The sequence below is a fragment of the Lactuca virosa genome, chromosome 5, assembly GCF_052849685.1.
Source record: "Lactuca virosa cultivar CGN04683 chromosome 5, Lactuca_virosa_CGN04683_v6, whole genome shotgun sequence".
Classification (NCBI taxonomy): domain Eukaryota; kingdom Viridiplantae; phylum Streptophyta; class Magnoliopsida; order Asterales; family Asteraceae; genus Lactuca; species Lactuca virosa.
In genome coordinates, this window is record NC_136430.1 from 457,697,229 (window position 1) to 457,714,163 (window position 16,935).

At 34.6% G+C, this 16,935-nt stretch overlaps 1 protein-coding gene across 1 annotated transcript; it reads left to right on the forward strand.

Annotated features, from left to right (window-relative positions):
• The first annotated feature begins 10,825 nt into the window (after positions 1-10,825).
• Positions 10,826-12,376, forward strand: LOC145116067 (putative inactive patatin-like protein 9). The gene is made up of 2 exons (XM_079052433.1): positions 10,826-11,909; positions 12,009-12,376. Exons 1-2 carry the CDS (start codon positions 10,977-10,979, stop codon positions 12,225-12,227), a joined length of 1,152 nt encoding a protein of 383 aa, XP_078908559.1. The 5' UTR covers positions 10,826-10,976; the 3' UTR covers positions 12,228-12,376.
• Positions 12,377-16,935: the final 4,559 nt, after the last annotated feature.

The following is a 16,935-nucleotide window of genomic DNA, read 5'->3' on the forward strand; positions in this document are numbered from 1 at the left end:
CGGGTCGACTCGGCAAGTAGAGTCAACCAGGAAGGTTGACTTTGACTGAGGACTTTGACTTTGACCAAGAGTTGACCAGTTTGATTTCCAAGGATATTTTGGTAATTTTGGTATTTATGGAATTGGTTCTTTGGTAGTGTTCTGTGGTGAAGTTCGTGTCGGTGGTCGGAGCAGCTTGGTCTTATCTCTTCAGTCGGCGATTTCAGGTGAGTTATCCTCACTATATCGACAGGGTCTACGGCACCAAGGCCGGCCCTTTATCGGATGGAAATCCGGGTATTGTTTGTTATGTTATTGCTTTGCTAGATCTGCATCCTGGTATTTAGGATGTTGTTATGTTAGTGACCTGGTTAAGGTCGGTACCCGGAATATAGGGTAATGTTATGCTAGTGACCGGTTAGGTCGGAATCCTGGTTAGGATGTTAATATGCTATGTGATCTGTTAGACTGTTTGTCTGGTTAAGGATCTGTTATGTGATTAGCTGTTTTATGTGCACCTGGTTGTTTGACGGGGGTTGGGTTGAGGCGGGTCCTGCTTCGTGATGTAGGCCAACATACCCAGGGCGGACCGGATATCCCGTAGGCCCAGCGAGCGGTCCGGATAGGCTGAAGGCCCCAAGAGGGCGGACCAGACGTGCCGAGGCTCGGAGAGTGGACCAGGCCGAATGAAGGCCCGGTGTGGGCGGACCAGTCAAACTGTAGACTCAGAGAGTGGACCAGGTGGATTGAAGGCCCGGTGCGGGCGGACCAATCACACTGTAGACTCGATATGCATGGCTAGACTCGGAGGGTGGACCAGGTGGACTGAAGGCCCGGTGCGGGCGGACCAGTCACACAGTAGACCTGATGTGTATGGCTGTTCTATTTGTGATATGTTATGAGTATGATATGTGTGGTTGGTATTTTGCGGGTAACTCACTAAGCTTTCGGGCTTACAGTTTCAGTGTATTGTTTCAGGTACTTCAGGAGATCGTGGCAAGGAGAAGACGTGATCGTACTGCTCCTCATGTTTTATGATTTATGTGATATGGTTCTGGGGGATACTCTGATGTTTAAATTATTTTGAAAACGAAATGTATGAACGTAATGGTTTTTGAATGAATTAAAATGTTTTAAATTGGCTCAAATTTTATGGGTGTTACAGATAACCGGATGGTTGTTTAGACTTCATCACTACAAGTTCATAAGTTTCAACTTTCAAGTTTTAAACTTTCAACATTCAAGCAATTACAATAAACATAATTTGATAAACAATTTTAAAATAAACATAAACTCATAATTTAAACTAATAAACTGATTTCTATGAATCTTAGAAACTAATTCATTCATTCACTATTAGTCTATTGTATTAAAGATAAACTAATAATAAAATATTAAATTCATTGATAATCTATGTGACTATGAAAGTATGAATCATTCAAATATTAAATTGAGAACGATAAAATTGATAATCCTCAATTTCTCATAAATCTTACTTGATTGGTTGATTAGAAGGAGATAAAATTAGATAATCGGCCGTTAAATTGTTGTCTTGCTGTTGTTGAATCGCATTCACGATTCACCCTTTGCCGATCGTTTTTTTTTACGATCGTTTTTTTTTAACAAATGAACGAGTAATTTGCTTCCTGCCTCAGCGCTTTTGTAGTTCTGTTCGTTCCTTCCTTCAGTAAATTGATCAATTCCTAATTGGCTGCAAATTGCATATACTACTAAAAAAAAATTGGGCCCCTTAAGATTTTGGGCCCTGTTCCAATGCCCATGTTGCCCATGGGCTAAGCCGGCGCTATATATATATATATATATATATATATATATATATATATATATATGTGTGTGTGTGTGTGTGAGTGTGTATGTTTGTGTGTGTGTGTGTGTGAGGGGTGGGAGGGGGGATAATTTTAGGGGCTGTTTGGTAGGATCTGAATTTTTAAGTTCTGAAATTTTAAGAGGTCTGAATTTCTAAGAGGGTCTGAACTTTTAGCATCTGAATTTTTAACATGTTGTTTGGTTGGAGCCTCTGAATTGTTGTGCTGAATTATAAAAATGACTATTTTACCCTTCTGTATTATTTTTGCAAAATTATAAAAACACCATACAAAATCCAAATTAAACATAACTCAAAAATTAAACAAAACAACAAATAAAACATAAATATTTGACAAATCTATCCAACTATATCAATCAAAATTGCTTTGTTTTTGTATGATATTGTTATAACTAAATAGTTTTTTCAAAATACAATGATCTAATAGAAAAAAAAGTGCAAGTATGATGCTATAATAAAGAAATCAATAAAAATGCATTGTGATTTTTTGTGTTTAAGCTTAAATTAGATGCTTATATGGATCACATTGAGAAATTGATGTTATCACCCACAATAATTGGTGCTATCACCCACAGTGAACATTTTAAATGTTCACCCACAGTGAACATTTTGAAATTGGTGTTATCACCCATAGTGAACATTTTAAGAGAGAAAATTAACATATCTACATACAAATACAACAATCCAAATAAACTTAAAAAACTACAACAATAAATATTAGGAAAATCACAGTAAAAACTCATCCATTATCACCCTTCTTGATAGCATCCATATGGAATCCTTGGTCATTATCAATAACCTATATCAACCGAACAAATGATACAAACAGTTTTTATCATCCAATGTTTCTTTTCTGCAAAAAGATTCAAGACAAAGAAATTTAAATAAATCAAAAGCTAAAACGATTTCATTGAGGCATTTCATCAAATGGTTCATATGCAAGTAAAATAAACATGGAAATCGATTTCATACAAATATCAAATTAACAAAACCACAAAGATAATAAAGATTTCAAAATTAAAACATCACAAGGGCTGTTTGGAATTTAATTTTAAGTCTCCATGGAAATAGATTTCAAAGCCGGAGAAGAAAACCTTACCGGCGGCTTGGATGGAGGATGACGTTGGATTGACAGTGCTGGCGGAGGAAAGCATTGGAGTGGCGGAGGAAGGCATTGGAGAGGCCGGAGGTGGGGTTCGATGAGTAACAGAAGAAAAATCACGAACCTTAGTTGGCTTGACCGACGACGACGATGAGGAAGGAGCAAGCGGCGGCGGTTGGAATGCGAGGGGAAGGATGCGACGAACCGACGGTCGGTATGGAGAGGAGGAAGAAGCAGCACTGATGATGTTTGTGGGGGAGAAAGAAGATCGCTTCAAGAAGAAAATGAGGCGTACGTATGGAAGAAAAGGGGGAGACGCGTTTTATCAGGGCACATACGTCTTTTTTTCTTTCTCAGATGCCGCTGTATGTCTGATTTTTTAAGAGGCATTTATCAAATTAAGAGACATTTTATAAGAGGCTACCAAACATAGCATATCTGAATTTTTAAGAGGTTACCTCTTAATTTTTCAATTAAGAGGTAAACAAACAGCCTCTTATTGTGTGAATGTGAAAATGAATTATGATCAATCATGTTGAATTCTGAATTCCACTAATATAAATAATTAAAAGGGAAAATCAGTCTTTTAGTTACACTAATTAGTTTTATACATTGATCTTATTCCATAATTATGGTAATGGATTAATTATTCATATTTAACTACTTTTTTTTTAAATTTGATTTGTATCGAGCAACATTCTTTAACTTGTCTTCAAACAGAATTTAATAGACGGTTTTCTTAATTATTGATATTATCCCCTATATAAAATTCAAGATGAATTTTCATTAATTTCATCAAAAAAAAAAAAAAACTAAGAAGATATTTTGAATGAAAGTATATTCTTAAAGAATACTTTGTATATTTTCATGAACAAAATCTTATCAATGATAGTCTATTTTCAAATAATGAATGGTCAATTCTAACGAACTTTCTATAGTAATAATTCCTATCAATTTTAAAAATATGAAGAGAATGGTATAGAATGAACTTAAATTACATTCTATGACAATAAAGTAGAAATTGATATCATGTTAGACATATATATTCTATGAGAATAAAAAAGCAATAATAGTTGCAGTTGTAGTTAACGTTGTTGTTGCTTAATAACATTATTGAAAGAATAAAATTCATAAAGACAAGTTCATATTGACCTTCTCATGAGAATGACATAATCAAAATAAAAAAAAATAGAAATCGATATCGTTCTTTGAGAATGTACAACAACTACATTTTGTGACAATAAAAAAGAAACAAACGAAGGTTGAAACAAGTGAATGTATGACTGAAGATAACTAGCTTCCACATCAATAGATTTAACCATGATTCCTCACATGGGGAATGAAAAACGTTAATCTTGGATTCTTCAATCATTCTTTAATATTCAACAATGTTTTCTTTATAAAGTAATGTTTATAAGAATATATAAATCCTAAGATGAAATCAAAACAATAACTCACTACACATTCATCCTAAAAAAATTAATTCTACAAAAATCATAATATTCAGCTCAAACTAAACAATAACATGCATTTCACTATTGGTAACAATAATTAACCAAAATCAATCCAAAAAAAAAACTTTAAGGCCACATTGATGAGAACAACACCCAAAAAAAAGTAAAATCACTTACATTCGTTGATGAAATCAAAATTCTGATAAAGAAATTGGGCGAGACAATTAAATAAAATTAGGGAGGGAGAAAATGAGGATTTTTTGGTTTATGTAACGGATAACTGAAATATCAAGCAAACACGTTACCTTCTATTCGTGCCTTACCTTCCAATCCAATGTTTTAAAAACTGTTTCGAACTGGTTAGACCGGGAACGAACCGGACAGTTTTTATGAAAACCCAGTTGAACCGGTTAAATCAATGACGGAGCTTGAACATTTGGGTTGGGGGGCCGAAAGTAAAATATGTATAAAAAGTGGAGAACAGGGGAGCCATAGTCAATTTTTTTTTAGTTTTGGGTCTAATATGTAAAAACTTTAAACGTAAGGGACTAGTTCTAAAAAAACAGGGGGGCCACAACCCTCCCTCGCCCTTATGAAGATCCGTCCCTGGGTTAAATTGAATCGGTTGAACCGGTGTAATTGGATTTGGTGGTCTTTTCACATCCAGATTTATCTTATCACTATGTACATCTTTTATTTGATAACCAATTGTAGATCCTTCTTTGCAACTTCAGAAAGTGGGTTAGAGAACCCTTTGAATATGAGATAATTAGATAAAACTTTACTTGCTTTCTAATGATCGTATTGGCTAACTTCGTAGACCCTCAAAGTGACAATGAACTCTTCTATATTGGATATTTGATAAGTTTTTCTTTATAGCTTAAATGGTGTGGTTTTGTTACTAAAAATTTGTAAATGTTATGAAGCTTTTTGATTCTGTTGGGTACATGTAATGAAGCTTTTTTGTATTGAAATTATGTAACATGTTGTTCCGATCAATAAAGGCGAACATGAAGCAAGTAGACAGAGGCCATGAAGCCGTTAGAGAACAAGCCAATTCTATAAAAAGGTAAAGAAAAGGTGGTGGGGAGGAAATGTTGCAGACGAGATCGGCAAAGTGTGTGTGCGTATATATATATATATATATATATATATATATATATATATATATATATATATATATATATATATATATATATATATATATATAGACACACACATACACACATACAGGAGAGGGTTCACTTGAGATTAAAAAAAGTAGAGGTCTTGAGATTCAACCTCAACTACATATTTCTCATTTGTCGCTCTAATGCTCCAGTGTACCGGCAGCAACAGCGTATGCCTAATCATAAATGATTATATGGCAGAGAGGTATAATCATATAAGATTATACATAGTTATACGTATATGCCTAATCATAAATGATTATACATATATGTATGTTCAGAGATTGGCTAATCATAAATGATTAATGACAGTTGGTGGCAGAAGCGGTGGTGGTGACAGAGGTGGAAGTGGTATAAGTAACGGATGTGACTGTGGTGGGGTCGACTGGTGCCAGAGGTGGTGGTAGTGGCGATTATGGTGGTGGGGATGGTGGCGGAGGAGAATGGAACGGGCAGGCACTGTATAATCATTTATGATTATACCAAACCTGTCATGCCGGTACGCCGGAGGGTTAGAGCGGCAAATGTGAAATACATGGCTGAGGTTGAATGTCAAGATCTTTATTTTATTTTTAATCTTAATGGAACCTACCTCTCTCTTTCTATCTCTCTCTCTCTCTGTATATATATATATATATATATATATATATATATATATATATATATATATATATATATATATATATATATATATATATATATATATAGGGTTAGATTATAATGTGGATGACATATATTGTGTGGTCGTAAGGACAATTCTGGACCAATAGATGAAAATAATGAGTGGCTATGATACGAGGGTCTATGATATTACAATGGGGTAACATGTATCCTATAATCACTCAAATTTCATTAAAATGGTCTTTAAGTCAATTAAACGATATTTAATAAAGGAAATTTTCGAATTTTAAAGGATTATTGATTCTCCTAATATTAAAAATCTGATTTTTTTCAAAATTAATTCGATTTCAATTCTAATGTAATTTTTAATCATAACCGATTTTATTACGTCAAAATTACATTTTGTTAGAATGATATTCTCTGAGAATATCAACAATAAATAATAAAGAATTTTGAATCATTCTCTTAGAACGAGAACAATAACATATCATTCCAATGTTAAAATGGTAATATTACAATATTATTTCAGAATGTGATAACACTTTTATGATAATTAACTTAAAATACATTCTTGAAGTAAAATACATGAAAAAAGATACGAATATGTTGATGATGCATTCTAAAAGAATAAATTTGGTCAATTCTAAAAGAATATGATTATTATACATTCTAAAAGAATAAGACGATGAACATTGTTTTCTTTGTGGAAGATCGGTAACCATTGTTCATCCCTATCCCACACTTCATCACCCAACTTTTAGGCATTTGATCATCATGCTCCCCTTCACACATAATTTATCTCTATTAGCTTCATGCCCTTGATCATAACATTCCTTAAGAATAACTTCCATAAAATCAAAGTCTTTCAGAATGACTGTCATAAGAATAACAAGCTAAGAACATGGAATTAGAGGCATTCTACAAGAATGATGTAGAATTCCTTTAAATTGTAATTAAAAAACACAAATAGTAAATGAATAAAAAATACAATGGTCATGGAAATTGTGAATTCAATGCATCCTAAAAAATAAAATTATAAATTCTAACAGAAGAATGTAGTAAACACTAAAGACTTATAATTTATTCTTGAGTTTAATACAATCATTCCTACAAAATATGACATTGAACTCACAATTCATAAAAGCTAAAAATTGTTAAATAACAACTGATCCTCTGATCCATGGAATACAAATAAAAACAAATAAGATTCACTTGTTTGTTGTTTTTGAAAGAAGAAATTATCGTTGACATAAAATAAAATCCTCTATTTTATAATGTAATTTTGGACTCCAAAAATAAAAAATCAACAAAAAACGGATGAGAACTGCAAAGTATAAAAATCCGACTGGGTGAGCTTTAACATATTTGTTCGATGGTTGGTAACTAAAGTTATAAAAATTTAATTGTTATTTATATGTTATTAAGGTGATATAATATATTAGTTGACGAATTATTGTTTAACTTTTCATACAGAACAATAAATTAGATTTCAGTGGCAGATTGTATGTGAAAAAAATCAAGAATCTAAATCACTTTATAAAAAAAAACAAAAAAAAATAGCCCCCAAATACCTGCAACAGTTCTAAATAAGCATCCCATGGAGAAGAAATTAAAAATCTTCATAACTTCGTACAATGATAAAGAAATCAATAATACCTCCCAACCATTTAGTCATAGACGTGGCCTCTCATGGGGAATTGCTGAGTCGCCGGAGAATAAAATATAATATCAAATCTTCTTGATTGTCCGACTACAAGTGCTAGGCGCTGACGGACAAGGAGAAGGAAGAAGTCGGGTAGTCGTCGACGTCTTCTGGTGCCAAGGGTTTTAAATTAATTTGCCTAAATTAAATGAATTGATAAGTTAATTATTTAATTACCAAAATTAATTACTTAAGATTACATTTTTAACTTTATCTAAGTTTTTCAATTGATAGGTCCACATTAATTCTTACAACCACATAATAATTGTTTATCCACATTTAAACCTATATATATATATATATATATATATATATATATATATATATATATATATATGTGAGAAATTAAATATTATCCTACTTATTGTTCCTACAAATCTTCCTACCCAATTAAATAGTGACATGTGTAACATTTAATGCTCAATTAATGATATTTTAGCATACAAATATGACACATGCCATCATTTCATTGGGTAGGAGAATTTGTAGGAACAAAAGTAACAGGATATTTGGTAAGGCATGTGGAAGATATGGTGGATAACCTATTGACCCATGTTCAAATCCTAACACTACTCAGCCCTTGTAGCCATGGAGGTTCGCCTGCAGTGACTCCAGGGCATGAGACAAAGTCTCATGTTTGCAGCGGGGGATTAGTCGGTGCGCGAAAGCTGGCCCGGAAACCCTCGTTAGGGTAGTTCCCTTTCCAAAAAAAAAAGTAAGAGGATATATATATATATATATATATATATATATATATATATATATATATATATATATATATATATATATATATATATATATAGAGAGAGAGAGAGAGAGAGAGAGAGAGAGATAGGTAGGTTCAAATGTTTCCCACATCTAATGTGTGCTAGAATGCACCAATGAGAATTTAGTAATAATTATATGTATATTAAATGCTATCCATACTTATAACTCATTTTTATGGAAACTAATTAAATTCGTCATTAATGTCAACAATAATATTTTTTCAGAATGAATTCATATCTAGAAAAATGAGAGTATATTCCAGCAGAATGAGAGTGTACACTCTCGTTCTTCATATTCCATGCAACTTTATTGTATTTTAAGTGAATGAGTCCTGAAACAAAATACAAACTCATATATAAAAACCTAGATGCGAATTCATTCTGAAAGAATGTTATTGCTGACATTAATGACGGATTTAATTAGTTTCCATAAAAAAATTATAATTATGGATATCATTTAATATACATATAACTTTGGAAATCATTTAATATCTATATTTATTTAATTAAATAATTATTTAATTTATTAAATTTTTATTGGTGTATTCTAGCACACAATAAATGTAAGAAAATAATCCAATCATTTAATCAGCCAATCATTTAATGAGCTTAAAAAACGCACGGTGACAAACTTGTAAATAATCCAAATACATTAATGAGCGGTGGCAAATTTGTCTTGGACTCCATCAATATCTTCGTCTCTAATCTACACATCACCACTACATCTCTCATCCTACCACATAAGCAACCGTGAATCTGGGTCACGAAATCCACTTGATGGCGACGATCTGGCACTGTCGTCAGATGAGACGATTTAGCACCACCATTGCAGATCCAACTCCAATTAGGGTTATCGTCACCATCTCAGACAACGGTGACCTCGAACTTCATCTTTGTCCTTCTCCGACGACCGCTAAGAGAAAATAAGCAACGTTATAGGGATCGATTTCCATGGCAACCACTAGTGTAATGGGAATAGAATGTGAAGTTGGAGTAGGAGTAGATGACGGCGCCGACGATGAAAAACCACCACATTGTAGCTTCCTATAATCAACAGGACCAACATTTCTAGAGGAACACTCCCCACCAGCCAAAGTATCATGTTTTTAACATTTTTAAAAAAGTTAACTTGTATGCACTTCAACTGTTTGATGAAATGTATAAACTAAATTACCACGTTATATTCACATATGAATATGTTTTTTCACCTGAATCAATAGATGATTATTAAAACAAATATATATATATATATATATATATATATATATATATATATATATATATATATATATATGCAAGTCGGTATGTTATTCATATGTGAATAACATATAAAAATTATATATATTTGTGAAAACACCTTGTAATATTCATATGTGAATATACTGTGTAATATTCATAAGTGAATATAGCATCTAATATTCACAAGTGAATATACTATGTAATACCCACATGTGATATACCATGTAATACTATGTAATATTTACATATGAAAATATCATATAATATTCATAAGTGAATATACCATCTAATATTCACAAGTGAATATACTATGTAATATTCACAAGTGAATGCATCGTCTAATATTTAAATATGATTCTACTATGTTTATTATATGCTATATTCATATATGAATGATATTTAAATTGTAAAAAAAAATTAATCATACTTTTTATTCATAAGTGAATAACGAATGTACTGTAGTAAAAAAGCTGATGCATTTTTATTCACTTATGAATAACGATAGCTGAAAATATAAAAAAAAATATTTTTTTTATTTTATCTTAAAACTATATCAATATGGATGTCTATTTGTAGAGAATAAAAAAACATGAATTTTGATATATTTAAAATCATTTTCGATAAAAATAGCTTCTTAAAAATTAAAAAAAACGAAAAAAACTATGTTTTTATATATATTAAGGTAATGATTAGCATAGTTTAAGGAAACATGTTTTGTTGAAAAACACATGTCTATTCTTTTCTCATTTCCGCTGGTACGACGGAGGTTTTTGCGGCAAAAATAAATGAGTGGCTGAGAATGATTCCCCATTCTCAATCTTTTTTATTTTTCTCAATTGAATATATATATATATATATATATATATATATATATATATATATATATATATATATATATATATATATATATATATATAAGTAGTTGCTCTGTTCTCAACTTTTTCTGCCCCTGCTTTAACTCTGTGTTCGTAAACACTAAACATAAACTGTGAGAGTATTCCTACGAGTGCGAGAGCGACAGTTTGTAAGCCTAAAGCTTCCACGTATTAGCTTAAAATCAACTGAGAATTTCTTCTTTATTCTCAAAATCAAAGGATATGGAGATTAGTAAGGTTACCTTGGAGATATTCTCGAAGCTTGAGCAGCAATGGCTTTCTCAACGAGAAAGCAGCAAGAAGACGCGTGTCCTTAGCATTGACGGTGGCGGAACAACCGGCATACCATCCGGCGCCGCCTTGATCCACCTCGAAGACCAGATCCAAGCCAAAACAGGTAACTCTGGTTCTCGCATCATCGATTTCTTCGATATCATAGCCGGTACCGGCATTGGAGCACTCCTGGCGGCAATGCTTAACGCCGATGACGGAAACGGCCGTCCACGTTTTACTGCGAGAGAGGCGGTTAAATTTATCAGCGACAGGAACTCGGAGCTGTTTAAGGTGAAGAATGTTGGCGTAGTTCACCGTAGACGGATGTTTTCCGGCAAAAGTATGGAGAAGGTGTTGAAGGAGGCGTTAACTAGAGACGACGGAAAGGTTTTGACGCTGAAGGACACATGTAAGCCTCTGATTGTTCCCTGCTATGACCTGAACAGCTCTGCGCCCTTTGTTTTCTCCCGAGCCGACGCCTCCCAATCGGCTAGCTACAACTTCGATCTCTGGAAAGTTTGCCGAGCCACATCGTCTGATCCGTCAATGCTCAAGCCATTTCATCTCACATCAGTCGACGGTAAAGCCTCCTGCTTCGCCGTCGACGGCGGTTTAGTGATGAACAATCCGTCCGCCGCCGTGGTGACTCACGTTTTACACAATAAACGCGATTTCCCCTCCCTCACGGGCGTCGAAGACCTCTTAGTCCTTTCCTTAGGTAACGGTCCGTTGAGCAATTCGCCTCATCCAAAGGTTAGCGGTAGCGGCCATTGTCTGAATCAGTGCGTCGTTGGCATTGTTCTCGACGGTGTATCGGAAACTGTTGACCAAATCTTAGGTAACGCTTTCTGCTGGAACCATGCCGATTACGTTAGAATTCAGGTAAGCTTCTGAAGAAATTCGTTTCCTAATTACAAACATACATTTGTTTTATGATCTTCAACCGGAAAACACGCTGATCGGAGAGTTTATATTTTGCAGGCGAACGGTTACTTGAACGGCGGGGTAGGGCCGACGGTGTCGATGGAGAAGATGTTGAATGAGAGAGGAGTGGAAACGTTGCCGTTTGGGGGTAAGCGGTTAATGACGGAGACTAACGGACAGAGAATCGAAACCTTTGTACAGCGTCTTGTAGGAAGTAGTTTACCTCCGAGTCCGTGTAAAAATACTACCGTTAGTCAACATGTTGACGGTCGTTAAGCCTTACTGTTATTATTGTTTTTTTTTTTCTCCGTATTTTAGGGTTTTTAACTTTGTTTTTGTGTTTTAGGTTTCCTACTTAAAATGTTGTATCATGTTTCAGTTCTATTATCATGTTGCAGTTAGTAATAAAATTTATGATAACGACACATCGAGTATTATTGTAGCAAAAGAAACTTTGTAAGTAAAAAGAACATAATTTCAGTCTAATGTTATTTTACATATTTACAAAAGAAAATGTCGTTAATGTACTTAAAAAGACTAATAATCAAACAAGTTTATCAATCAAAAGAATTATTATTTCAAATAATTAAGGTTGTAGTTGGCACACTATAACTAAGTTATAAGTTAATTTAATTTTTAAAATTTTTAAAATTGTCGTGTTTAACAATAAGGCTAGTCGGTGTACGATCTCACCACTTCATCAACACGTTATTTTTTCCTCACCACCGTCACTAATAGGAAATTACCACATCTCACATTTTTAATTAAATATATTAAAATATAATTTAATAATTATAAAAAATTAATAAAAAAAATAAAACTATTTCATTAATTAAAAAAATACATAAATAAAAAACAATTTTATTAAAAATCAAACGAAACTAAAACTTATTAAAATAGTTCTTCACCACTCATTGTCGGTCATAATGTCGTCAAAATCCTCGTCTAAATCTTTATTCGTATCATAGTCATCGGCAGGTGTTAGTTTAATATCGATGATATGTTCCACCAAGTCAGCGCGAATGTTGTGGGGTCCAGCGCGGTCGTATACTTCTCGTTGTTCGTCACATATTTCGACATATCAATACCTACTCCTTCAAATATTGGTAAATTTTCATTTTCATTGTGGTGGCAAATTGTTTTTCCTTCATCTTCCATAATCATATTATGCAATCTCATTGTAACACCGTAAATTTTCAAACCAAATTTTTTATTTTTTAAAACAAATCAAACTCATGTATTATATTTCATAAAAACCACAAGTGTCTCAATGTAAACATAAATCCACAAACGAAAGTCAAATCCCAGAATCCTGAACATAGTCTCGAACAGGTGTGTACAATCATGCCGACGCCTTCCCGCGATCCTGAGAAGTATCTGAAACACATATCACACCACACAGTAAACACAAAGCTTAGTGAGTTCTCCAAAATACCACATACATAAATAATAAGTCTTTCATGGCTATAACTCGGCATGGACCCTCAAGTCTCATGCGTCTCGGTGTGGACCCTCTGGTCATGTGTCTCAGTGAGGACCCTCCGGTCTCACAGCTCGGTTTGGACCCTCCGGTCTTGTATCAGTGGAAACCCTCCGGTCCCACAACTCGGGTTGGACCCTCCGGTCCTATCTCAGTAAAACACAAAATATAGCATATATATCACACAGACAAAACGCATAATATCGCATAACTCAAATAAGCACATAAGACCCTCCGGTCACACATAGATACCACTCATGGTAAGTATAGTGAGAAAACTTACCTCGTAAGTAGGCTAAGAAAATGTGTACTCCTCGAACACGAATCACCAGATCTAGCCTACATGTAACAAGCATCTATAATTAACACTTAAAGGTCACAATTCCAAATAAACTCATGATAATCCCTCTTCAGCTCTTAGGATGGGTAAAAGACCATTTTACCCCTCCATGGTCTCCATAAGTCCTGCCTTGACCAAACCCTAAAGTCAACAAAAGTCAACACTCAAGTCAACTGTCCATGTTGACCTGACTCGCCGAGTGCACCTATGTGACTCGCCGAGTCCCCATTGTTCCTCAGAAGATCGCGAAAACCCAACTTAACTCGCCGAGTCGTCTCGTCGACTCGCCGAGCTACCCATATCCAGACTCATCAGGGAAAACCCTAGCCGACTCATCGAGTCAGCTCATCGATTCGTCGAGTCCCTTAAGTCAACTTCTCATTCAGACGTTTTAAGGCAGATCTGCTACTCCAAACTCTAGATCTAGACTCCTAAGGTTCTAATGTAATGTAAAGCTTCGATCTTTACGTGCATGCATGACATATTTGCTCCATAATGCCACTACAAGCTCTAACTAAGGTGCTTAAGCACAATAACTATTTTATGGTTGGATAAAGCTGGGACCTTTGGACTTTATGGACCTCACAAGGTCCAGATCTGAAGTCTAGACCTACTGATAAGCTCAATGCACTCAAAGTCCCAATAAAAGGTGGTAAAAGCCCTAACTTCCATGATCATGAGATCTAACCAATAAGATGAGAAAGGTGTAGGCTTTTTACCTTCCATAGAAGCTCTGGACGAAATAGCACTAGATCCAATAGTTTCTCCTTGCTCCTTGCTGGATAATCTCCTTTTCTCCTCAAAATATTCACTAGAATACTCAAGGATTAGTTCTATAACTCTCTTAGCTCACTACAAACGTTTAGGGTTTCACACAGGGGAGTTGGGTAGCTGGTGAGGCGGAAATGAGGACATAAGTTCCTTTAAATAGGTCCCAACCCCGGAGATTTAGGATTTCATCTGACAGCGCCAACTCGGCGAGTCGACTCCATGACTCGTCGAGTCAGTCTTTAAACCCACATGCTCAAACCAACTCTACTCGACGAGTTGAACACCCAACTCGTCGAGTCACTCATAAATAAATGAAGTACCTGGGAGTCGGGATGTTACACTGATGCATGCATACATCAGTCTGTGTATTCTTGTATGCTCGAATGATCGTGTTGGTACTATGAGTATCTATCAATGTCTTTTTAAAACAGTAAAGGCCCATTCGACTTCCTTCCTAGCTGATAATTCTACTCATTTTCATAATTATACTACTCTAGAACGTCTAAATACCCATTATAAGTTCACATTTCTTAACAATATACAAGTATGGCGTTCACACTAAGTCTGTCATTGACCTGTAATTGTCTTATACCAAAGTACAAGTATAACCCTACGGATTCCAATCCTAAACATAACAATACACAATAATCATACTACTGTATTTGACACATAATCAACGCAATACAATAATAACATACATCTAAACAATATATATCTAAAACAAAGTGAGGTTACTCACCTGGTTAGTTAGTGAAGACTAACTATGATTCCGACCTCAAACTCTTTACCGCTTCCCAATCCATCACTTGTCCAGACCTATTTGGACAATATATCAATTTCATTAGAACTTGTCTCAACTCACCACTATATAAACCACAGTGATCATTTATATGATCAACGACTAAACCTGGTAACCACTGGTTATCAAACTAATCAAGTTTTCAATTATAATCACCTAACGACTAATCCCCATACTACTTTAGCCCAGTCGAAAAATCTTGGAAAACTAGTACTTGGCTAAGGGATCTCCACCCCTCTAGACATTAGTAAGAATTTGACTAATGGGTTATTAATCACGACTATATTAATGATAGGTGATTGTTAAATAAAATATTAATCACGGCTATCTTAAAGATAGGTGATTGCTAAATAAAGTATTAATCACGACTATCTTAATGATAGGTGATTGTTTAAAATATTAATCACGACTATCTTAAAAATAGGTGATTGCTAAATAAAGTATTAGTAACGACTATCCTAATGACAATTGATTTTTTAAAGTATTAATCACGAGTATCTTAAGGGAAAAGCCTAAATGATAAGTGATTGTATTAGGAAAATATAAATCACTACCATCAGTTATGAACTCTAGATAGTAAATTTACTCCCTGTAGAACTAAATTATAAGAATGATTAATAATAATTAAAAATATACTCTCGATATTCTTCCAATAGTGTTTTCGCGTCAAGCACTCCTAGTTGAATTTCGGGGACGAAATTCCTTAAAGGGGGGGGGGGGAGGGGAATGTAACAATTGCGACTTTTGGCACCGATTGTTGTTTACAAAAAGTGACAAACACTGAGTATTGTAACGCTTGATTTCCCGGTATGATTCTAATTCCGAGTTATTTATGTTCTCTTTGGGACACGGCGTGTCGATATGTATTTGTCCGTGGAGTTTAATGAACCAACAGGGCATGTTGAGGTGCCTCAACACGGCGTGTTGGCAGCTGGGAAGGAAACCCTAATTTTTAGGGTGTTGCACCTTATTTAAAGGCCTTATGTCCCCTTGACCGGCCTCCATACCAGCCTCTTTTGTTACCTAAAACCCTAAATCGAGTATTGAGCTTTCTTGGTGGTGTTCTTGAAGTTTTGAGTGAATTATTATGGATTTCGTGTGCATTAGAAGGAGCCTTGGAGTTTGAAGGTGCCTAGCTTGGAAGGAAGGCCATAGATCTAGAATCTCACCACTTGTTGCAGTCTCCTTGAGGTATCAAGTTTATACCTTGCTTTGTTGTTGATTAGATCTTCTCTTATGGAGTTTTGCTATGATTTTTGGCTCATTGTTGGGTTGTCTAAGGAGTTAAGTTGTTTCATGGGTTGTCCTGTTAGACCTGAGCATTTTGTGACCTCCTTTGGCTTAAAGGTGCAAGATTTATAAGAATCTAGGTCTCATGCATGCATTAAGTCCTTTATTAAGCCCTTCTTGAGCTTTAGAGCTTCTCTTTGGCATGCATGAACGTAAAGTTGGCAACTTTACGTGGTCTTCCAGCTCTAGGGTGTCAGATCTGCATTTTGGGGCTATGTCTTTGAAAGTGCTTAATGGTTAATCCCTCACTCTATTAAGCTTATGGTTTGGGTTTTGGACCCATTTGGTGGTCCGTAGGGGTAAA